The 24,132-nt window shown below is 45.0% G+C and overlaps 1 protein-coding gene across 2 annotated transcripts in view; it reads left to right on the forward strand.

Annotated features, from left to right (window-relative positions):
- Lcmt1 (leucine carboxyl methyltransferase 1) overlaps positions 1-20,258 on the forward strand; it is a 52,538-nt gene extending 32,280 nt beyond the window's left edge. For both annotated transcript variants that reach the window (XM_028764211.1, XM_028764212.1), the window contains 6 exons: positions 222-324; positions 7,332-7,452; positions 11,520-11,621; positions 12,707-12,798; positions 17,938-18,035; positions 20,031-20,258. In XM_028764211.1, coding sequence (XP_028620044.1) covers positions 222-324; positions 7,332-7,452; positions 11,520-11,621; positions 12,707-12,798; positions 17,938-18,035; positions 20,031-20,053 — 539 coding nt within the window. In that variant the 3' untranslated portion in view covers positions 20,054-20,258. The remainder of the gene's footprint in view (positions 1-221; positions 325-7,331; positions 7,453-11,519; positions 11,622-12,706; positions 12,799-17,937; positions 18,036-20,030) is intronic.
- Positions 20,259-24,132: the final 3,874 nt, after the last annotated feature.

A 24,132-nucleotide genomic window follows, 5' to 3' on the forward strand; every position in this document is an offset into this window, starting at 1 on the left:
CCGTAACTTCAGTTCTAGGGGATCTGACGCACTCCTCTAGCCTCCAAGGACCCCAGGCATGCAAATAATATGCAGCTATACATACAGGCAAAACATTCATACACATAAAAAGAGTAAAACTTTAAAATAAGTAACCTTTAAAAAACAAAAAGCCATGTCCATTAAAAGTATGATATCATTGGCTTGTATTGAAATGAGCATTTTATTTTTTGCATTTGCAGATAGTCACATGCTGGATTCAAAAAGATATGCCATCATTGGAGCAGATCTCCGAGACCTTTCTGAGCTGGAAGAGAAACTAAAGAAATGTAACATGAATACACAGTGAGATTTTTTTTTAACCCCTTATGTGTTTGTGGTTTCATGCGAGTTATGAGATCCAGTTACTACAGCTTGCTACTTGCTTTCTATCTTTATGCTGTATGTTATTGCTACTTATTGTAGTTGTCTGAGATTTCTAAGCAGTCTTTTTCTTAAGTGTGCTTTTCACCATTGATTCCTTTTTTAAATGCTGGCCCTAATATAATAAAGTAAGTGTGTGAGAACCTATAACAACGACATTCGAAGAAAGAGCTAGTGTCTAGAATACATAGACCAACACTCATGAAAAGTGGCCAAAGATAGATAGATAGTGACTCTACAGGATGTCAAGATGTACAATGTACGCCCATCGCACAGACCATTGTAGCCATTGATGTATGCCTATCACACAGGATGTCAGGATGTACAACATATGCCTATCACAGGGGCCTGTCAGACCACTGTAGCATCAGATAAAGTTCTGGTATTCTCCGACCAAAGTGGGAAGAATGGGTCAATCTGACTGTGTATGAAGTTGATGAGGATGTGAGTCGTAGGGAGTAGGCTGCAGTGACTCACCAAGTGGGAGTGGACTGGCTATAAGCCATGGTGTGCAGTAGTGCGAAGTAGCTAGCAGAGTTGTAATGTGTGATACAAAAGTCCCACTTTGGGTGTGTTTTCCAGAGAAGGTACTTCATGCTGAAGGAGGGTGTTCATTGCAGCAAGCACAGTTGCAAGAAATTAGAAAGGCTCACTAGAAGGAGACTGGATGGGTAAAACACAAAGTGCATGACTCAAGTCCACATGGAGAGAACTCAAAATCCAGCAAAGAAGTGAAACTCAAATAACAGAATAACACTCGCACTGTGGGACTGCATACGTAAAGCCACACCTTCGGATCACTGTGCTTTCAGAAGTACACACTTAGATTGCAGAAGTGGCTTATGGGTGAAAAGAAGGGTCCTCCGTGCCAACTTTCTGAGATTGCCTTTTGTAGAGAAAAGGGGAGGGGTGTGTGGCCTTGGAGCAAGTCAAAGTCAGACTGCACAGAGGAGGATAGCATTGGGTAGTCACTATCTGAAGTTAGTCCCAGGAGCACATTTAAAGGGCTGATGTAGTAAAGAGAACGTTGCTTAAAAGAATAAACAAGGCAAAGCATCCAGTGCAGAAGGTTAAAGAAATGATCAGTGGGGGACATAAGTGGGAGGAGAGTGGGAATGGACATGAAGTACGAGTGAACTCTGGGAGATGGACGGAGAGGACTGGGAGCACCGAGTCTCCATGGCTTTCCTACTCATCTGCGCCAATGTGGGAGCTAGTGTCTTTGCACATTGGAGCTCTTCTTGACATACTCAGCCTATGCTCAGCAGCACTGTTGGCCTCAGTAGGACTTGTAGGTCCACATGTCCCACACAAGAGATGGCTCTGATGGCCTAGTGCCATCCTGGGGTCTTTGTCTGTCTTTGTCTCACTGAGTATTCAGAGAGCACTGTTGGTTCCCAGGCCATGGTGCCCTTAGGAGGAGGTGGAACCTTTAGGAAGGGAACTTGGTAGGAATTACGTTGAGCAGGTTCCTGAAGGATATTGGAGCCACAGCCAGTCCCTTTCTCTGTTATGAAATGTACCCTATTCTGCCATTTGTTCCTGGCCATCTGGAGCCTGGGCATGAATTCAAAGCAACAGGGCTAACCAATCTTCAGTGGGAACCGCTAACACTGTGTGCCAAAGTAACCTTTTCTCTTTATGAGCTGGCTCTCAGGTGTGTTATAGGATGGAGAGGGAACTGAGTTGGGGAAGTCTGAGGGCATGCCTGGGTTTCCCACTCCACAGATCTCAGATTATAGCATGTAGCATATTCTTCCTTTGGCTGAATGTAACGTACTGATATTCAAGGACGCTGGTTTCTTTAGGCTTGTGCCTTGAGAGCTTGTTAGTGAGAGTCACCAGGGGATGGAATTTGATGCTCCAGGTTATTGTGGCATCATTAGGAGTCTTAGACTCTTACCCTGAGCATACTGCCAACCCTTTAATGAACTAGTTATTTGACAGTGATCTTTTAAAATATTTTTTAAATTTATTTGGTCCTTAGTTCTTTTCTGCATTGTGATGTGGGGCACATACTGTATCACCAGATGGATTTGAAGATTTGATGAAGAGATGCACGTGAGGGTGAGGGAACAGAAAGGATTGTGCACTGGTCACTTATGGAGAGAGTCACATCTCAGTCTGACGTTGGCTCTAGGGACCTGTGGTTTCTGCAGTGCGGTGACAGAGCAGGGCAGTACCAGTTATAGTGAGCGAGCTGTCGATGGGGAAGTTGGCCTCACTTTGGAACTCAATACCAAAGGTGAAGAGCAGTTGTTACAATAAGTTTGAGAACTGCCTGATTTCCCGGGTGGCTTCCTTATCTTTTCAGTGCTTTCCTTTCCATGCTGTTTTGAAAAGTAGTGATCCTGACCTGAGCATCACGGCTCATGCTGGCAATCCCAGCACTTGGGAGGCCGAGCAAGTAAGTCACTCTGGGTTCAGGGCGGGGGAGGGGGGGAGCTACATAGCACACAGTAAATGAGATCTTGTCTTTAAAAAAAAAAAAAATCAAGCGTTAGTCCTGTTTCTAATGTTAATGAGTACCTTCAAAAGTAGTTTTAAGGGGCTGGAGAGATGGCTCAGTGGTTAAGAGCACTGACTGCTCTTCCAGAGGTCATGAGTTCAAATCCCAGCAATCACACAGTGGCTCACAACCATCTGTAATAGGATCCGATGCCCTCTTCTGGTGTGTCTGAAGAGAATGATAGTGTCCTCATATACATAAAATAACTAAATAAATCTTTTTTAAAAAAAGTTTTAAGTAGCTAGGCACTGGTGGCACATGGCTTTAATCCCAGCACTGGGGAGGCAGAGGCAGGCAGATCTTTGAGTTTGAGGCCAGCCTGGTCTACAGAGTGAGTTCCAGGGCAGCCAGGGGCTATGTAGAGAGGCCCTGTCTAGAACCCCACTACCACCACCAATAGTTTCCAGTGGTCTTTGTTTTATATTTCATTTTTGTTTTTGTCTCATGATGCAAGGCTTCCCCCCATGTAATCCCAGGGTCTCTAGTGCTAAGATTATAGATATGTGCCACTGTATTTGGCTTTATTTTTTCAAAGTTAATTGTTTTTAATTATGCAAAGTGATTATAGTTCAGAGTTAAATCTGCCAAAAGACAAAACAAAATGAAACACTATTTTTAACTTAAATTTCAAATAACTCAAATGTATTTCTTAGTTTCTTTTCCTTACACTGTGATTAAATACTACAACAGAAATAAAGCAACTCAAGGGAGAAAGTGTTTGTTTCAGCTCACAGATCAAAATATAGTCCATTATAGCATCAAGTCAGGACAGCAGGAGCTGGAAACAGCTGCTTGCATCACATCCACAGTCAGGAAGCAGAGCAATGGATGCATGGTGCTCTCAGCTCCCTGTCTCTGCTTATGCAGCCCTAAACCCAAGCCAGAGAATGGCTCTTCCCACCTTAGCTCAGTCAAGGTAATTCCCCACAGGTGTCATCAGATGCCTATCTCCATGGTGATTCTAGATTCTGTAAAGCTGACAACACTAACAGCACAACTTAAAACTACAGAACTTTCCTGTGAAGCCTTTCCTGAACCTTCCCTTCCATCATAGCTTAAATGACAGTGGTTGCCTTTGCAATGTAAGACTTTGGCCACCAAGCCTGGCAGTCTGCGTCTGATTCTCAGGACCCCAGTATGGTGGGAGAGGAAAGCTGACTCCCACAGCTTGTCCTCTGACCTCCACACTCATACACATAAATAAATGTAATTAAGGATTTCTTTAAGCTTGGGGCTGTTTTTCTTTAGTCATTAACTTATTAGATGGGATATGGTAATATCATCTTTTCTCACTTTTTGTAAATTTTCTAATACTTGTTTTTGTTTGCTTGTCTTATTTTGTTCTGTGACACGGTCTTTATGTACTCCAGGCTGGCCCTGAACTTACTATGCAGCCAAGGGTGACCGTGAACTTCTGATCCTCTTTTCTCTACCAGTGGTGACCACCTCTCCAGTGCTGAGATTGCAGGCATGCACCACCATGTCTAGTGTGTGCACTGCTGGAGTACTAGCAGTACCCCACGGGATACCAGCCTAGCCTTAGCTTTATCCTCAGTCCACATAACTGGAGGTTTTAAACTTAGATTATATTGTCAATTTGGAAAAAAAAAAGTGGTTTTGCTTTCTGATATTCACCATGTTTGCAGTACAGACTTTCCTGGATGCGGTGTTTTTTCTTTTGTACTGTGATTCAGCTGCACTGAGTTTAAGATGTTTGGTGAGGCTGGAGACATTGCTCAGTGGTCTGAGCTTTTTCAGCATACGTATATGGACCAGAATGCTAGAGAGGAAACAGATCCTGGTTACCCACTGGCCAGCCAGCCAAAATGATGAACTTCTGTTTCTGTGAGAAGCAATAATGTCAGAGTGGGAGAGGAAGACATTTGATGCACATGTGTACTCACACACATGTACACACCATGCACGTATCTGGTGGTTGGCCAGTCTTCTAATGAACAATGGGTGTGCGTCTTAGCTAAGTGGAGGTAAAGATCATTTTACTGTTTAAAAGGCCAGAATGGAATCCAGGTGAACACAGCGGCTGCTGTGGACACCATCCTTCTCTCACTGATGGCAGTTATGAGCACAGGTGCCACATCTGACTGTAGAGATAGGGGTTCTGGTAGCAGTGTGTACTAGGATGTGATTGTGAGCAGCTGATTTCACGTCTGTATTTCTACAGTTTTCTCTTCTGAGTACTGGAATAATATCAGAACCCAGAAAGCCATGTTACAAGTTTATATCAATGTTAACTGACTTTTATAGCCCAAAGATAGAGTATTTGCCTAGCGTACACAGGGCCCTAGTTTTAATTCTCAGTACTCAAAATAAAAGTGTGAGAAATGGCCAGGTATGGTGGTGTATGTCTGCAGTGCCAGCCTTAGTGTGGTGTGTACGTCTGCAGTGCCAGCCTTAGGCTGGAGACTCAGGAGTTGTTCACCAGCCTGGTATTCAATGTGAGGCGGTCTCAAAAGACAAACAGAAGAATTTGAACTGCTGTTACATTTCTATAATTTTAGTTGTTTCTTATGGTTCTTAGAAGCTACAAATAACTTCTAATTTCAGTGTATAGAAATTATTATACTTTTTTAGTAATACGTTTAAGAGATACACTATGTTCTTTTTTTAAACCAGTTTCTTCTTTTTTTACTATCTGATTTCATGTAGTTTATTTGTTCCGTAATCTAAACTTAAAGACAAGCAAAAGTCACTTAATTTGAGAGAAATAGCCAGTCATGCGCATCTTGTTATTTAGAGTGAAGGGAGGAGATGAGGATCTAGCAAAGGAGTCTGAGAAGGAATATAAATGAACTTAGAATAGACAAGTGGAGATGTTCTAGTAACACAGGGAGTGTTGGGTAGTGTGACGATGTGGGCTCACCCTAAACAAGCCACTCACACCACCCTGCTAAGGCGTAGGATGCATTGTAGAAGAGGGGCTGGGAAGTGTGGAAGAGCCAGAAGATAGGGTAAAGGGCTAGGAATGCTACCCCCGCCGGACCTGACACACCATTGCAGTCATTCATTCACATCAGCTGGCTTCCTGCACTGATCCACACAGGCCTACCTCTATCAACAACCAGTTAAGGAAGGAGGAGGGCTCACAGAGCCCCACCCTTTGCCCCAGCTACTGGCTATTGATAGATTTTGGGAAAGGAGTGATGGTTGTTTACAGTTGTAGTCCTGCTGCTGAGCAGATCAGGTTCCAACAGCTAGCTCCCACCCAGGCTCATGCAGTGGCCCTAGTGAGTCCTGGTGGACATAAAACCAAATGAAGAATCATGAATGTGAGGGAGATTTGTTGGAAGTGGGGAAGGGGAGGGGTAACAGAGTGGGTGAGGGTGCCCAGTATGCAAGGCATACATGTGTAGAATTGTAAAAAATATATTTTAAAAGGAATTATACCTCTGGATAACTGTATAGGAATGTATTGTTTTTCCTGTTTCATAATGTATTGTTACTTTGTGTCTGGTAGATCAGTGCATACTAATAATAGAATTATTATTATATTCTTATACCATTCTTAAATTATTATATTCTTATATATCATGTATTATGTATTCTCAAAGGATATAACCATTTTAAATGACATTGTCTTTAGCTTTTTAAATTATTTTTTTATTTGGTTCTGGGGTTGGAACCTAGGGCCTCAAACATGCTAGGCAAGCTCTGAACCACTGAATTATACTCTTAAGTCTTTGTTTTTCAGCTCTTTATAGCAAACCTTCACTTAATAGGGATTAGATTCTGTTGAATGAATATTTAGTGATTTCTGCATATTTCAGCTCAGAAGTTTGAAACAGTTCACATGTTACTAAGGATTCTGGGAGTTGCAGTGGGTGCTGGACTTAAGTGGTTGGTTCTTTCTTGAGGCCAAGTATGGCTGATAACTCAAGGGCCCACTTAAGTGACCAGCAGACAGGCTAGCTGGCAGCTATCCGCAAAGACCCTTCATTTCCTTCCCATCACCTGGCTCTCTGGAGTTCATTTGTTTTTCTGTCAGGATTCCATTGCAGGAATAGGTCACATTCAGTATGTATGTGATCTCCACACTGTCTGTTTGCTGCTGCCCTTTGATAAGAACAAGGGTCTACACAGCCCAGTTCCAGGGTAGGAGAATAATCTCCTGTGATGGGAAGACGACAGGGTTCTGTTGCCCACGGACAGGAGGCACACAGCAGCAGCAGACCTGTCTCCCTTTCTACACTCTGCCCCATGTACTGAACTCATTTTCCTAAGATAGACAGACCCTAGCTCCTTGCTCTTTCTGTAATTGTGTCTCTTAACACTTGTACTAGACACTGATCAAGCTGCATGGATTCTGTATTTCTTGGCTATGAAGCACCAGTACTGTGATGTTTGCATAAGTCGATGTCTTGACTTGATGAAAACACATTTACCTTCTTTGTTTTTCCTTAAGATTGCCAACACTCCTGATAACCGAATGTGTGCTGGTTTACATGACGCCAGAGCAGTCAGCCAACCTCCTAAAATGGGCAGCCAGCAGTTTTGAGACGGCCATGTTCATAAACTATGAGCAGGTAAGAGGCGGATTCCACATGGGTTTCCAGAATAGCTTTGCCTCAGTCCTTGTTCAGTTCCTTCTGTGTCCAGCCACATGTGTCTGCTTCGTCAGTCTGTTCTGGCAGTCCTGTTCTCCTGCTTTCTTGGCTTCCTCCCAGCTATTAGCAGAGATTTTGGGCCTTGATTCTTCAGGAAAGTTTTCAAATTTCATTTTATCATATATTATCAACAGACTTGTAGAACACGGATTGAATTGATTTTGGCCATATTAGAAGGAAGAACAAGCTCAAAGGCCCTTAGACAGGCAGGGATGTGAATGGAAGACATTAATTGTGTGATGGTGTGGCGGATGGGAACTGAAGGACCTGTGGCTGCCAGGTGGTTTAGAGGGTATGACCTGAGGGGGGCTAGAGAGGCTATTTGTCAATGATTCCGAGGTTGGGAACTGAGAGGTCTGGAGTGGCCACTCCTTAGGTACAGCCAGGAGTTTCCTGTGGCATTTGACCTAGAGTTGTAAGAGCTCCTCCTTTTGTAAGAGAAGTCTGATTAACAGAATTGTAAGTATAAAATGCTCTTTTCCCACAGTCACTAGTCACTGACATTGGTCCAGTGGCTGTAGTAAAGGTTCTTTTGGAACTTTGAAAGGATCCAGTTTGAGTCTCAGTCCTGTCTGATAAGGACTTGTAGCATACACTCTCTGTGCCTATTTCCTTGTCTGAAAATAGTATTACCCCTGCTTCCTAGTGTGAGGTACAAAAGAATTAGTGTGTGCATTTACACCTGGGTCACTGTCCCTCATTTAGTAAGTGTGTGCTGTTCAGATTCTTCTGAGCTCTAGTTTGCTGCTGGGGATACAGGGGAGGCCGTACACCCATATCCACCATGCGGAGGGAGGCCTCTGTTGCTCTCTGCGTTGTTCCCTTGAGATGGTTCTCTCATGGAACCTGAAGCCTGCAGCTTTATTGGTTAGGCTGAATGGCCAGCATAGCCCTGGTGATCCTCCTGCCTTCAACCCCTAAGTACTGGATTATAGTTGCTGTGGCCAGACTGGCTTTTGCTGTGGGTACTGAGCACTGCACTCAGATGCTCATGTTTGTGTAGCAGACTCTTTCCCATGGAGCCCCTCCCTACCCACGAGTCTTTGCTGTTTAGCGCTTGCCCTGTAGAAGAAATCCATGAGGCGCTACACAGAACATGCTAGCTGTTGCCATTATTTATTGACTTAGTCTGTTTGAGACAGAGTCTCACTGTGCTCTCAGGCTAGCTGGGAGCTTGCTGTGTATAACAAGAGCCAGGTAGCCTCATGCCTGGGTAATTATTGTACTTCCAAGTGTTGGGATACCAGATGTGTACCACAATAACTAGCTTTTAAAAAATATTCTCTCCTTTTAATGGGATCTCACTGTGTAGCCCTACCTCATCCACTTCATCATTTCCTTTTTATTTCATTGTATGTAAGAGCAACAAGGACACTTGGCCATATAGTATATAAGTGTGGACAGGTCCAGGCTAGACTAGGGTTCGCTACCTCCTTTCCCTCTCCAGGTCTGGGTTCAGGTTCTGGAGTTGTTGGTTCTTGGTTGGCTGACTTTCTTCCTTCCCATCTATAACTGCAAACATCTGTCCAGGAGCATTGGCTGTGGAAGCCAGCCCCTCAGCTTCTCCCCTAATATGACTGCATCCTGGGCACTGTCTGCTTTTAAGGTGTACACCCTTAGAAACTGACTGCTACATGTCCTGTGTGTGCTGCTTTGTTCATTGGCTTTGCCTCTGCTCTGTCCAGAGCATTTATCTAGCATACTCTGGGAGATCCCAGGTTGGTTCTGACTCAAGGCTTTTTACTCAGGAGCACACCTGGGACTGGGCCAGATTCTAGAGCACCACCCCAAGCTGTCCGTCACCTGGTTCAGCTCCCACCATTCTCACTTTGTCAGTAGAAATTTAACTTGAATCAACAGTGTAGATTAGTTGCCTGTGTGTTTTTCCTAGTTAATTGTTTACAGTGACAAAGCCATGTTGGTAATTGTGTGATGACAGTGCACACTGTGCTTTCCACGTACTCTGCTAGGCAGTACTGTAAGTTTTCCATATATTTGCTTATTTCGTTATCATAGACGTTCATAAGACTGGTATTAGTACACCCCGACAGAGTTAAGCCATCCAGTGTTCTCATGGTCACAACTTGACTATTATCAAGCCAGGATTCAAAACATCATGCATAAAATGAAGAATGTGCACATGGCGCGCACATGAGAGATAGCATTGCTGCCAGTCTGGCTCAGGGGTGGATCTATCAGTAAAGTGATTCCTTTTTGTTCCCTTGTGTGTGAACAAGGACTACTGTGCGTACTATGACAGCATACAGTGACATCATGTCTTCCAACATTTGTGTATGTACATAAGTTAGTTGTATCTGACAGAGGACTGGTGTTTATGCTATGACGGTCCACAGTAACACCATTTCTTCTGGCTCTCTGGAGGCTGAGGCAGGAAAAACACCAGTTTTCGGGGAATGATTAGCTCAGCGTGTGGTCACGCACACACGTGAGTTCTTGAATCTTGTTGGGCGGTTGTGATTCCTGCGAGTCTGCCACCCCAGTCGGCAGGGACCGGACTCTGGGCAGTAGGAATGCGCGCGGGAAGGTCGACTGAGTAGGTTTCGCACAGGGCACGAGGCGGGCGCTGTGGTGTGAGAAGCGGCCCAGGACCCGCCTGGTGTGGGATTCCGCAGGACCGGCAGGACTCCCGAGTGTGGATCAGAGTGGGGATCCCCGGGCCAGGAGGCAGGCATTCTGGGGCTTCTAGACTCCACTGGGGGCCGCAGCAGAATAGAGACAAGGAGCTTGTGCGCGCGTGTAGGATTCTTTGGTTACTTGCTTGGCTGAAAGGCGTCCAGGTGGCTAGACAGCAGGCCCCAATGACAAGAGGAAGTCCATGATTCCAAAAACGGCGGATCTGGATGCACCCCCCCCCTCATTAAGTGGGGGGGGGACCTGACTTAAATAGGGAGGGAGGCGGGGGGAGGATCTGGGAAAAGAATATGTAATTAGCTACGCCCTCTGGTCTTTAGGTATCTTATTAATATGGAAAGCTCTTGAGGCTGAAGCCTGTAGTCACGCCCTCTACCTGTGTTAGGTGACACCTCTGTGGGAGGGGCTGCCTTGCCCTAGGTGACTGCAAGGCGCAGGTCAATGGTGTGTCAGGAGCCTGGGGTCTGGGGGCGTGGCCTAACACCTGCCGTCGTCCCATTGGAGTCAGGGTTTGAGGTCTGTGCCACACCAGAAACCAAGCCCCTTCATGGTCCCACACCAGTTTAAGGCCCATTTAGGCAAGAGACAGTCTCAGGAACATAAGACTGGTTATAACAAGACAAGCAAATCCCTTTCTGACCCAGATCTTAGTCTTCTGTCAAGGAAAAAGTACTGCCTGCAGTGTTTTATGTTTGTAAATGCAGGAGAGACAGGTGGGAACGTTCTGTTCACATTTCCCTAAGCCTTGCTTCTTAAAAAAATCTTCTTTACATTTATTTATTGTATAGGTTTGTGCATGTATGTGGGAACACATATACTATGGTGAATGTGGGGGGGGCAGCCCGTGGGAGTTGTCCTCTTCTACCATGTGGGTCCTGGGAATTGAACTCAGGTAGTCAGGCTTGGCAACAAGTGTCTTTTACCTGCTGAGCTCTCCTCAGTCCTGTACTCTGCATCTTAAGAGAGTATCTTAAAGTCAATTTGTGCTTGTATTGGTCTCATTTTTGTCTGCTTTCACAGTATGAAGGTAAAAGAGTTGATGGAACTTAATAGGTATTTCTTTCCATATTCTTTCAGTTATATGTAGCATTGCATCTTTGCACATGTATGTGAGCTTCTCTGCCAGCAATGGGATTGTTGTACTAGGTGGGCAAATAAGTGGGTGTGTGCTGCCCTTTATAGGGTGCAACAGTTCAGTTTCATGTCACATGTCCCATAGCCCTCCCGAGCTGCTCCTATGTGCATTATCAAATGTCAGCCTTGACTGGGTATGGTGCTCTGCCTATTTAGGACAGATCTTTAAGATTGTGGCTAACCAGCTTTTCCCTTCTCAGGTCAACATGGACGACCGGTTTGGGCAGATCATGATTGAAAATCTCCGGAGGCGACAGTGTGACCTGGCGGGAGTAGAAACCTGCAAATCACTGGAGTCTCAGGTCAGAGCACTCCCTCAGCCAGCAGAGCAGGACACTTGGTGGCAGGTGCACCCTGAGAAGCCCTGTTGTGCCTGTGATCAGGCACAGAGGGTTCCTAAGTAGGAAGGCTCAAGTCCTACCTGTTTCCTTGATATGAAAGAACAAGTTTACATTCCCTGCAGTGCATTATTTTCATTACACAGATCTTTTGTACAATTGACCTTGTATTATGCAAAGTTTCACACAAGCATAAAGGTAGAAAGAATAGGACAGCCATATCTTAGCCAGCTTCAGTATTTTGCCAGTAATAGCATAAGCTATTACTTATTACTTATGGTCTCACCCACAATGTTATTTGTTGGTAGTGTCAGAGTATTTTTAGACATATACTGGACTATACATGGTTTCACCCTAAATACTGTCAATGAACTTCCTAGTCTGGACCATGCTCACGCCTCACAAGTCAGCATAGCTCCTCATACAGCTGATTCTCAGACCAGCTTCAGTTTTCCCTGGTAGTTTAAAGGCATGTTTTATAGTTAGTGTATTTGATTTGGCATCTATCCATGATCTACACTTTATAGATGATTAACATAGCTTTGTATCTGATTAATCTGTAGTAGTCCCTTTTTTTAAAAAAAAAAGTCATTTATTTGCTGGAGATAACTGCCTATACCTTTCACTATTTAAATAAACTTTGTCACATGACTACTAAATGACATGTTACTTAAGCTGAGTATGGTAGCTCACACCTATAATCCTACCACTTGGTAAATTGGGGCAGGAAGATCACATGTTTGAGACTAGCCTGGGCTAGCAAGTTCCAAAACCAGCCTGGTCTACTTGGCAAGACTCTGAAAGCAGTTAGTCATTCAGCCAACTAAACAAATGACAGTTGTTGATGGAAGAGTCTGTCTGCATTCTAGTGGGTTTCCCCATGAAAACATTGTATGTTCAAACAAAAATTGAAAACCTGGAAAGAAAGATGAAAAAACGGGACTACTCTCGAGAAATCCGTGTGTCCTAGGGCCTCAGGCTTAACACACTGCACTTGAATCCTCCATGTTTCTCTGAATCCTACCTGTGTCTGCCCCCTGTGTCTGCAGAAGGAGCGGCTGCTATTGAATGGGTGGGAGACAGCGTCCGCAGTGAACATGATGGAGCTGTACAGTGGGCTGCCTCGAGCAGAGGTAAACAGGTACGTGAGCGCTGAGCCCGGGCTCCAGATGATCTCGAGGCAAAGGCTGACTGTTCTTTAACGTGAACACAAAGCTAACCTTAACCAGACTTATTTTGAAATAAGGTAAACATTGGTAGAAGCTTGTAAGAGTGACTCATTAGCCACTGGCTGAGATAGCACCTTTGTCAGAGCAAATGATTCGAATCTAAATAAGCAGTTACACCCAGGAATTTCTCAGAGCTGCCTCTGCTGTGGAAACTATGTCATCCGTATCTTTGAGTAATCCCCATCTTGGAGAGAAGATGATGTTGCCATGACTTCTAAGGGAAACCTTCTTTAAATGACATCCCTTAATGGACTCAGATGACACCTTTAAACGGACTTTTCCTTTGTTATGAAAGGGAGTTATATTCACTGTTCTAAGACTGTTGTCATGCCAAGGACATGAAGCCTCGTGCAGAGACACTGTACAGTTAGCACTCATTAACAGGTTGGGCCTATTCTCCAATGGTGTCTACACACACATTTACTGATACGTAGACTTCTAAATCAGCGAGTTCATACTGCACACAGTGGTCACAGAAGTCATACTGCCCTTTTAAAGCTTAATGGATCATATTTATATTTGTAGTATCAAAATACTGAGATCTTCACATTCTGTTCCACGTGTACATAAGGCTTGCATATCAATGGACAGAGGACTAACTGGTACTGTGGTGATTTTAAATTGTAAAATAGCCAGATCCATATATTTAGTATGGACTTCCGTTTTGTTTTAGTGTCTCCATTAACAATACGAGGTAATATCATCTGTGTTGGTGCACACTTGGTTCATTTCTTACTTGTGCTTCCTTTCTGTCCTTTCCCCTTTCCTTTGGAGACCTAGAGGTACAGTTTGGGGTCTATTACAAAGTCATGTGAAGAACCTTTGACCTTGCTCTTCCTTAGATCTTCCTGACATGTAGGGAAGGATCACTTTTTTTTCTTGTGTCTAAGCATCAGTTATCTAGGCAGCGATGCCTTGGGAGTGTAGTCTTGTAGGCCGGTGCTTCCTGGATTCTTGTGAAGCTGCTTTCTTGTGAGGCTGGCTTCCACTGGATACATATCAAGGTGATGTTTTGAACATCCCTGGTCTGGCATTTATAATGCAGTTGCTTTGGCAAATTTTATTCTTGAAAGCCACCGGGGAATCGGTGGTGAACATCGGCCACGGGGAGGGTAACTTTCCTCTGGGCACTCCTGTTAGTGATGGCTGTGCCATTCTGGAAGCTCCATTAGACTCTGCACTTTCTTTTCTGGAACTTTGTTAGGTAATGTGCCCTGGGTGTTTTGTTAGTCAGCATCCGTTACTATGACACATCTGAAATCAACTTAGAAAAGGGGTACTTTGCTTCACAGTGTGGAGATTTATCCCATGGTTAGGTGGCCATTACCTTGTTGACTGTGTTAATGTCTGTAGCAGAGCACACTGTCCTCTCATGAGCAGGAATCAGAGATGACAGGCAGCTGGCCACAGGCTTCAAAAGATGCATTTGCATCTGAATTGTTTGGGGCTCTGCAGTCTGGGAAGGACTTGCGAGGTCCTGCAGACTAAGAGGCTCTGAGGTGCCCTTCCTGTGATTCTGGACAATGCCATTTCTTCATTCAGGTTCTAGTAACCATTCCATGGGCCAAGCTATCCTGGCTCTTTTCTATCCGGGCCATGTCTTTGTTGGTTGGTGTTTTGGTTTGGTTTTAGTGTTACTTTTCTGTTCTGTGATTAAGCACTCAAACCAAAAGCAACCTGGGGAGAAAAGAGTTTATTTGGCTTATACTTCCAGGTTGTAATCCTTGAAGGAAGTCAAGGCAGGAACTCAAGACACTGAACTGAAGCAGAAACCGAAGAGGGATGTTGCTTACTAGCTCATTCTATCACTGTCCGTGCTCAGCTAGCTCCCTTTCTTACATAGCCCAGGACCACCTGCCTAGGGATGATACTTCTTGTAGTAGGCTGGGTCCTCCTACTTCAGTGAGCAGTGGAGACAGTGTCTTATAGGCATGGCCACAGGACCATCTGATCTGGGCAATTCCTCAAAGGTTTGTTCTTCTCGGGTGACTCTTGGTTGTATCCAATTGACAATAAAAACTAACTTGACCATTTAAAAATTTTTATTTATGTGCACGTGTCTGTTATGTCTGCTATATTTGTAGGGGTGTTTGTGAGGCCAAACAACTACATAAGATCCCCTGGAGTTGTTTTTGCAGGCAGTTGTGAGCTCCCCAGCCTGGGTGCTGGGATTCAGGTATCCACTGGAATGAGTGCTGAGAACTGGAGGAGCAGGAAGTAGCCCCTCCCCTACCTGCAGAGCAGTCTGGTGTTTTGTTTTGTTTTGTTTTCCTACTCCAGTGCTTTGGCACCTAGTCTCACTGTGAGCAGTCCTGCTGCTATGGACCATGTGCTTTGCACCAGACAAACTAGCGCATTACTTTTCATCTCGGCCCACACAAAGTCTCAGGCATGGACAAGGTGCAGTCAGTTTGTCACAGTGTGACAAGGCTGGTCTCATGTCCAGTTCCCAGAGCAGTTTCCTTTCCACCATAAACTTCCCTGGCATTGCCATAATGTCTGCTTTTTGCCAGCATCCGAGCCTTGTTCTGGCCTGCCTCTATAGTTCCCATACTCCTCCAGCACACCATCTCCAAACGCTGTCCAGCAATCAGGTCTGTGGCAGCAGCAAAACATGTCTTACTTATATGTCTTACCAATTTTCTACACTACTTAGCTTTCTATTACTAATAACAAATACTTGAGACAATGCTGTATAAAGAGAAAATATTTATTTTCCTCAGACTTTTAGAGGCATCCAGTCTGCGACTGGGGGAACCATTACTTTTGACCTGTTGTAAAGTCACATGATGACAGGAACATGTTAGAGCAAAAGTTACATGACTCGTGACCTTGCAGCAAAAGGAAGGACGAAAAAGGGACTAGAACCTCACAGTTCTATTTGGAGACATGCCTCCAGTCTCTTAAATTCCTCCTGCTAGGTTCCTTAAAGGCTTCAGCATTTCTCAACAGCACTGCCCTGGGAACAAACCCTTAACAGATGGACCTCTAGGTTACTCTTACTTAAACCATGTGAGATGCCTCTAAGTAGGAGTTGCTAGGAAGCAACCACAGTATACTATGGAGAGTCATTCTCCCTCCAGATGTGGTCCTTAGGCTCACAGGCCATGATAGGAATGAGCACACAGCTACAGACACATGCATGTGCACACACAGACTGGAAGTGGCCTGCAGGGATTCCTAGCAGAAGCTGTTGTACACAGTGGGGGTGAGAACATAATTCTGATACTCTGTTTTTGCCTCTGTTTCCCTCACAATGTGACCATATTCCCGTGGAGAGAGTACAAGGGGTGTTGCCATTTTGTTCGCACATGTTTCTGTATATATTTATTTAGATTTAAAATGCTTTTTTGGTAAAGTCATACTGTATATCTGATTTTTCAAATTAACAAAGAATTACAGAGTAAAAACCAAAGGGAAACCTACCTGTCACTCACCGCCCACTTGTTTACTACCTACCTCTTGATACAACTTACTCTTTTAGCTTTGTTTGCATTTCCCAGATTATTCTATGTCCCTCCCCCCCCCACCCAAATGGTGGTATACTAAACACACATTCCTGTCTGTAAAGCTCAGGACTTGTCTTGGAAGTTATCCCATGCTACCATGCTAATCCACATAGACAAATGCTGGTTCCTAGCCTGGCTTAGAGACCTGATGTATGAGTGTGTTTTAGTTCATTCAGGTGGTCCTCTATAGTTCAGTTTTTGCTTGTTGCTAGGTTGGGACTGTGGTGCTATAGAAATGCCCTTGGCCATGTATCTGTGCACACAGGGTAAATTCTTAAAAGGCAGGGTTAGCTGCAGGGTCAGAGGATGTTCTTCATGTGAAAGAAGCCAGAGTGCCCACTAGAAAAGCAGTCCTGTTTTGTCATCTCACTAGCAGTTGACAACGTGCCTTTTCTTCTCTGTCCAGCTTTCAACCTTTGTCTGTCTGAGAGTTGAAAAACTATCATGCTGGCTAGTTTTATGTCAATCTGACACAAGCTAAAGTCACCTGAGAGCAGGGAACTGAGAAAATGTCTTCATGAGATCCAGCTGTAGAACATCTCTTAATTAGTGATTGACGTGGGTAGGCACAGCCCACTGTGGGTTCCTGGATAAGAAAGCAGGGTGAGCAAGGCATGAGGAGCAGTTGGGTAGGCAGCACTCTTCCATGGCTCTGCATCAGCTCCTGTCTCCAGGTTCCTGCCCTGCTTGAATTCCTGTCCTGACCTCCCGTGATGATGAACAAGTGACATGAGAAGTGTAAGCTGAATAAACCTTTTCCTCCCTCCTCACCTTGCTTTGGTCATAGTATTTCATCACAGCAATGTATCCCTAAGACAACAACCTTGTGTCTTTATTTATATTTGTTTTCTCATAAATGAATTTGAAAACCTCATGTTTTTCTTTTCTATCGGAATGATCTTTTTTCTTCATCTTTTAATTTATTGTAACAGTTTTTCATACTGAAGTTTTAGCTCTTTATAGTGCAAAGAAATCAGTCCTTTCCCATTAGCATATCTTTCTAGTTTGTCTTGACTTCTGAGATAAGTAACCCTTCCTTACTCCTCTTCCTTTCTCCTCTCACCCTTCCTTGTTACCCTCCTCTAACTTCTTCCTTACCCTCCTCCTCCTTTCTTCAAGACTTTGCACATCCTAAGTGTGTGCTGTTCCCCTGCACTAAAATTCCAGCCCTCTTCTTTTTGAAAATGTATTTATTTTAATTTCACATGTATGAGTGTTTTGCCTGTATGTATGTACACATGCAGGGTGTGCCTGGTGTCTGTCCCCAGAGGCCAGAAGAGGGCACCAGATTTCCTGGAACTCGAGTTAAGGACAGTTGTGAGTCTCCATTGGGTGGGTGCTGAAAATTGAACCTGGATCCCCTGGAAGAGCAGCAAGTCCTCTTAACTGCTGAGCCATGTCGCCCTCCCTTTGTCTTAGCACAGCATGCTGGGTTTTGTACCCAGCTTCTTTGTGTATGGTATCATGAGCAGTCACGACTGTGGATCAGTAACTTCCTTTCTGACTCTGTGATCTCCATCTCCTGTTTTGATTCCTGCACAGAATAGAATCCCTCGAGTTCCTGGATGAGATGGAGCTTCTAGAGCAGCTTATGCGGCATTACTGCCTGTGCTGGGCCACCCGGGGCGGCCAGGAGCTGGGTAAGAGATTGTGGTTCTCTCACTTGGGCCTGAAGGCAGGGTAGTCTTCTTCTTCAAGAAGGAAAGGGACACCTGGAAGTTCAGGTTCAGGGAACTAGAGGAACATCTATGCATACCCACAGTGTGTCTAGAGACGTTATGGTTTCCTTGTCCAGATTTTAATAACAGAGAAGTAGGTGAATTCTTTAAAGTACAAGTCCCCAAATAGCCAGCCAGCCCTTGTCCCACAGGTTATGGTATTTCTGCAGTTGGGAAAGTTGAAAACTTTGAACGATTAAAGTAATAATTTTAATAAAAATAACCAGCATTTACCCTTGATGAGCTCATAACCAAGTTTACTAGATACTAACAAGTGGATCACTTGATGTTCAAAAGACCCAGTAGGGCTGGAGAGATGGCTGGAGAGTTAAGAGCACTGCCTGCTCTTCCAGAGGATCTGGATTCAATTCCCAGCCCCCAAATGGCAGCTCACAACTGTCTGTAGCTTCAATTACAGACGATCTGATGCCCTCACATAGACACACATGCAGGCAAACACAAACACACAATAAATAAACAAATGAACAAACAAACAAACCCGATCAGCTTGCAGTTTCTCTCTCCTTATCTGGGGTTAAAGTGTAAGTTCCCTGACAGAGGCAGCCAAGACCATGAGGTTAGATAGGCACCTTGGCAACTGGCTCTCCAGGTTTGGATCCAGCTTCTGCTGACTCTTGCCTCTGTTGTTTTTGTTTCCCAGTGACTAATTTTTTCCTTAAGCAGATCAGATTCCAGGTCCCTGATGCCTTCCACGATGTGACCTGAGGGACCTCTGACAGGCAGGTGGTGGCTGTGCAGCCTTCTTGGGCCCCACGCTTCAGCCCACAGAGTCCCTCTAATGTGGTTTGGATGGAAAGCCCTTTATTGCTGTGTTTTATATCAGAACCTCTCCTAATTATAAAGGAAGTTGTATTTGGAACTTGGGAAACTTGTGAAAAGCAGAGCGCAGACGGCCTCGCTTGAGGCCTGGCCTCAGGCAGCCTCCAGTGCTGCTCCCTCTCCTGTTCTCTAGGTACTGCTGTTTATTTATCTATTTACATTTATAAAAATTAACTGCTGTTTTTCTTTGACCTGGCCTTAAGCTTGGCATTTCTCCCAGAATTACAGTTGTGCCTGGCTTGACTTGGTGGAGCCTCACACGCCTGAAAGCAGAGAGAGTGGGACACTCCCGGCCTGCGCCCTGCCCTTGTGCTGAAACCCTGCATCTTTTTTTCAGTGTAATCGTGTGACACGAGCCTTTTCTCCCTTGCTACTAAATTTCTCGATGAACATAACTGTAATGAGTGTATTAAATTCTATCATAAGACTAGGTCTGAATGTGCTTCCTCCCAAGCTTTCGGAAAGACAGATTTCTAATGAGTTTAAGTTAACTGTTTTTTACTCAGACAGTAAGTTGAACTGCTGCTTGTTGTTGTTGTTGTTGTTGTTGGGATTTTTTTGTTGTTTGGTTGGTTTTGGTGTGCTTTGGGAACAGGGTGGTCTCACTGTAAAGTGCAGGCTGGCCTCAAACTGGTTCTTGTGCTTCAGCTCCCCAAGTGCTGGGTTTACAAGTGTGCACACCACACCCAGGTTGGGATAGTAAACATTCTAAGGTCAGGAGTCTTTGGTGTGTCAGCACAAAGTGAAGAACCCTCTTTGTATTTGCTCAAAGTTCAGCAGTTAGTAAATTTTGGACATTTACTGCAAAGGGCTCATAAAGTGTTATGAAATGCTTTCTAAATCTGTTTTAAACCACCCATAAACAAAAGCTGGCCTGACCTTTCACTTCCTTCTGAGATCTTGTTTTACGCAGGAAGAGAGTGAGGTCCAGCAGTGAGTTCTTCTCGTGCCCAGGCCAGTATATGGGCACGAAGCAGTGTCGCACACACAACAGTATTGCACACTCAACAGTGTCACACGCCCCCTGGTTCCTTTACTCCCCCAGAGCATCTGACAGCATCTGTATTTCTCCCTTAGGTTTGAAGGAGATAACCTATTAATCTGCTGAAGGCTCGTGCTGAGGTGGAAGGTGAAAGCTCTAGCTAAGGGAGTGCCTGGGCCTTCTGAGGGACGGATAGCCTCATCGCCATTGTTGGTCCTGTCGCACACTCGGAACCCTTGGCTACAAAGGTGGTCACACCAGATCCTGTTCCTGTCAGTATCATTGTTTAAATAAATCTCACTTGCCATTTGTGTTCGACTCTGCTGCTGTCTGTCCAGTGACATTCTTTGTTCTCTGGGGTGGGTGGGCCAGAGTTCCAATCCATGGCAGCTAAGATCCAGGATCCTGAGTCTTAACTTGGACCTTGATTTACCCTGTGAGTCAGAATCCATTTGGGAATTTGCTCCTCCCTGTGCTCTTTATTGCGACACCTCATGGTCTGTGACCCTTAACCATTGACCTGCTACAGATGCTGGAGCTCCTCTCTGGTGTTGCTGCCGCCTTTGCCAGGCTGGCCTGCTTACTTGCCTCTTCCATTCTAGCTGCCTTAGCAGGTTGAATAACATCTCCTTGAAGGAACCTAACTCCTTGAAACCTGGACACATGCCACTTGTGGTAAATGGGCATTTTGTCACTGAGATTAAGATAAGTGTCTCAAATGAGATTGTCAGGGATCATCTGGGGCTTTGACTCAATCACAAGGTCTACTTAAGCCAGACAAGGGGCAGTGACAGAGCAGAGATGGTGGAGAGATGGATTTCAGAAGTGTAGAAGGCCAAAAAATAAGGAATATAAGCAATTTCTAGAAGCAAAAAAGGCCAGGGGCCTGAAGAGACGGCTTAGAGGTTAAGAGCACATACTGTTCTTGCAGTGGACCCAAATCCAGTTTCCAGAACCCATATCGGGTGGCTCCTGACTACCTGTTACTCCAACTCCTGGGGGACTCTAAAGCCCTTGTTCTCTGTGGGCATCTGCACTCACATGCACACACCCATGTCTGTGTACATCACTAAAACTAATAAAAATTAAATTGTTTAAAAGGCCAAGAGTCCCAGGAAAGACCCCCACAACACACACACCCGTGCCCCACCCCCACAGAAAACTTGACCTTAGGCCTAAAGTTACTGATTTTCTCTTTCTGACCTCCAGAACCACAAGCAGATAAATGTGTGCTGTTTTCAGCTGCTGGGGTTGTGATAAGGCAGAGCAACAGTAATGAGATTAGTATAGTCGTGGTGCAGATTAGGGCGCCCAGCACAGAAAAAGGCCCAACACTGGAGCTGCATGAACAGGGACGGCCACGGAGAAGCTCTAGCACAGCTTAGCCTTAGCTGAGGTCATAGCCCCTGCTGCACTGTGGGGAAGCCTGGGGCAGAATTCCATGGAGACTGGGGTGTGCTCCTCTTGCAATGTGCCTGTTAATGGGAGTAGGTTTGCTGAGACAGCCAGAACAGAAAGTGAATCTCCAAACGAGAACACTTTTCCTTTCTGGGCATGTTCACTCTCAGGACAGGAAGTCTCAGGTTTGCGATTATGATAAGGTGTGTCTTATTCTCTTGACTATTACTTTACTAACCCAGTGTGGGATCCTGAGGCAGTAGTGATTGGAGGAAGTCAATGATGTAATAATGTAAGAAATGGGATAAACACGAGAGCACATCAACACTGGCAAATGTGGCCATCGTGGAGGAGGTGGTGGTGTCGGGTCCTTTTCACTTTTTAGTGTTGTAAGTACTCATTTCTTTGAGGCAAGTTCTCACTATATAACCCTAGCTGGCCTGGAACTTTCTATGTAGACCAGGCTGGCCTTGAACTCAGATCTGCTTCCTGCATACTGGGATTAAAGTTATATGCCGCCATGAAAGACTTTTATATTATTGTTCTTATTTTGAGTGTTTTTAGGGTTGTGAGTGAGTAGGTGTGGAAGTCAGACTTTGGGAGTTGGTTCTAAACTTGCAGCATGGGTACGAGCGATGAACAGGCTGTCAGGCTTGACATGGCAAGAGCTGAGCCCTCCAAGTCATCTCAGCAACCTGCCTCTTTCATTTTACACGTGTGCTTGTGTGTACTCGTGAGCAGAAATTACTGTCTGCTCCCCTCCCCCCACTCTTAAGTTGGCATCAGTTGTTGTGAAAAGACCTCACTGTAGAACAGCTATCTCACCTCCAGCTTTGGTCCCATCCCCCACTCAGGTAGTACCTAGCTAAAGTCAGGAGCCTCAAGTGTTCATTTCAGTTCTTCTTTGCCTTTTATTTATGTTTATGGACTGTCTGTTTAAGGAGAGCAGTGTTCTAGTACTTTTAATGTCAGTGTTACGAGATGTTCCTTTAAAATACCAATATAGAGTACTTGCCTAGTGCTCTCAAGGCCCTGAGTTCCATCGTAGCACAACAAAACCAAAACCATTTTACTTTTAAAACTGAGTTTATTTAGGGGCTGGGGAGATGGCTCAGAGGGTTATGTACCTTTTACATAAGCATAAAAACTTGAGTTGGGGTTCCTAGCACCCATGTAAAAGCTAGGCGAATTATCTAGTTACTCTAGTACTGTGGGGGTCGGGGGGAGTGGAGACAAGGGGATTCTCAGAGCTTGCTGCTGCCCAGCCAGTCCAGCTAAAATAGTGAACCCTAGGTTCACAGAGAGGTGGAGGATGAGAGGAGACACTCCAACCCCTGAACTCACCCAATGAATGTTGAGATGTGATTTAGTTTCCATAAAAGTATGGAGAGCCACAGCTTGAGAGAGGCAGACTTTTCCTACCAGAATTGTAGGGAACTGTCTGAGACCCATGTTGATGTTATGGGTCTCTCTGCTGACCCAGGGCCCTTTATGAAATTCACAAAGGCAGTTCTGGGAGCCCAGGACAAAGCAGTCCAGTTTTTACAGTGTGGGGATCTATGTCAAATCAAGAGTAGGGTTTTGAGAAAGTACAGGAATGAAAGCTGCAGAGGAGATGTGGTCCCTGAAACCTGAGTATTTTATATGAGATTCCACGGCAATGAATTTGAGGTATTTGGTGGAACTGCAAAGGCCAGGTTGTGGGAGTGGCCAAGACCCAAGTGCTTTCAGAGCCAGCCCAGTGGAAAGGAAGCAGGTTTATGTTGCTCACAGAAAAATGAGGACCTCAAGCATAAAAAATGAAGACCTTTATCCCGAGTGAGCTGCCTCAAATGTCAGATGGACCAGTCTACACTCTTTTATCTTAAGCCCCCAGCATTTCTGTTCTTTTTGGTACAAGCTTCAATTCCTCTCCATCCTTTCAAGTCCAAGACCCTAACTGCTGCCACCTACCCCCATCTCCAGTGCCACCCTCCCCTGCCTGCAGTACTTTGCCTTTTGGTATCTTTTCTCTAGCCTACCAGGCTGCCTCTAAAGGGAAATGCCACCTACTGGTTCTTCCTCAACATTATTTCATAAAGCATGATTTAAACCCTTCACATCTCCTTGTGTAAACTCCTACTCTGGTTATGACCAGGCATCCTGTCTGTCACCCTGGCCTTTGTCTGAAAGTATCACCATTTTTAATGTACCCCACAGGTACTCCTCAAGCACCATTTTGCTTTCGGCACTGAACTAATTGTCATATGAAAGCTGATTGGCTCTTATATCTGGACACATTCGATCCACTGAGAGAGACAGTGAGACCAATGAAGAAGTCAGGAAAATCACCTCAGGGTCAAGGATGTGACCACCTGAGAGTGTGGAAGGTGACATAGTCCTACCAGTAGATGCTTGGGATTCAGTTGTGGAGGACCCAGGTACCACCAGTGGTGGTCACTGCAGGGAGCTATTCGAAGGATGCTTTGTGTCTGGTTCTCCTTAATATCACTGAACTTGAAGACCACCACAAGAAACAGTAAAGATGTGCCAGTGTTACCTGAGGCTACCCCAAATGCTACACCACCAACTCTTGCTGGGCTCCTGGTGGGACAGGCAGATGGTCACAGAAGCTGCTTTGCCTGGTCTGCTTTGCTTGGTCAGCTCTGAGGCAGAGAAGAGACTTCAGCTGCCACTGTGGCAGTGCTTGCAGACCTTGATGGATGATGAGGTTGCCAGTGGGAGTTAGGGGAGGGCCACAGCTGTGTGTGAGACCTGTCCTCTCCGATGTCTGGCCACCCATTGTTTCCAATTGTAGAC

This window comes from Grammomys surdaster, unplaced genomic scaffold, assembly GCF_004785775.1.
Source record: "Grammomys surdaster isolate TR1022 unplaced genomic scaffold, NIH_TR_1.0 142, whole genome shotgun sequence".
Taxonomy (NCBI): Eukaryota; Metazoa; Chordata; class Mammalia; order Rodentia; family Muridae; genus Grammomys; species Grammomys surdaster.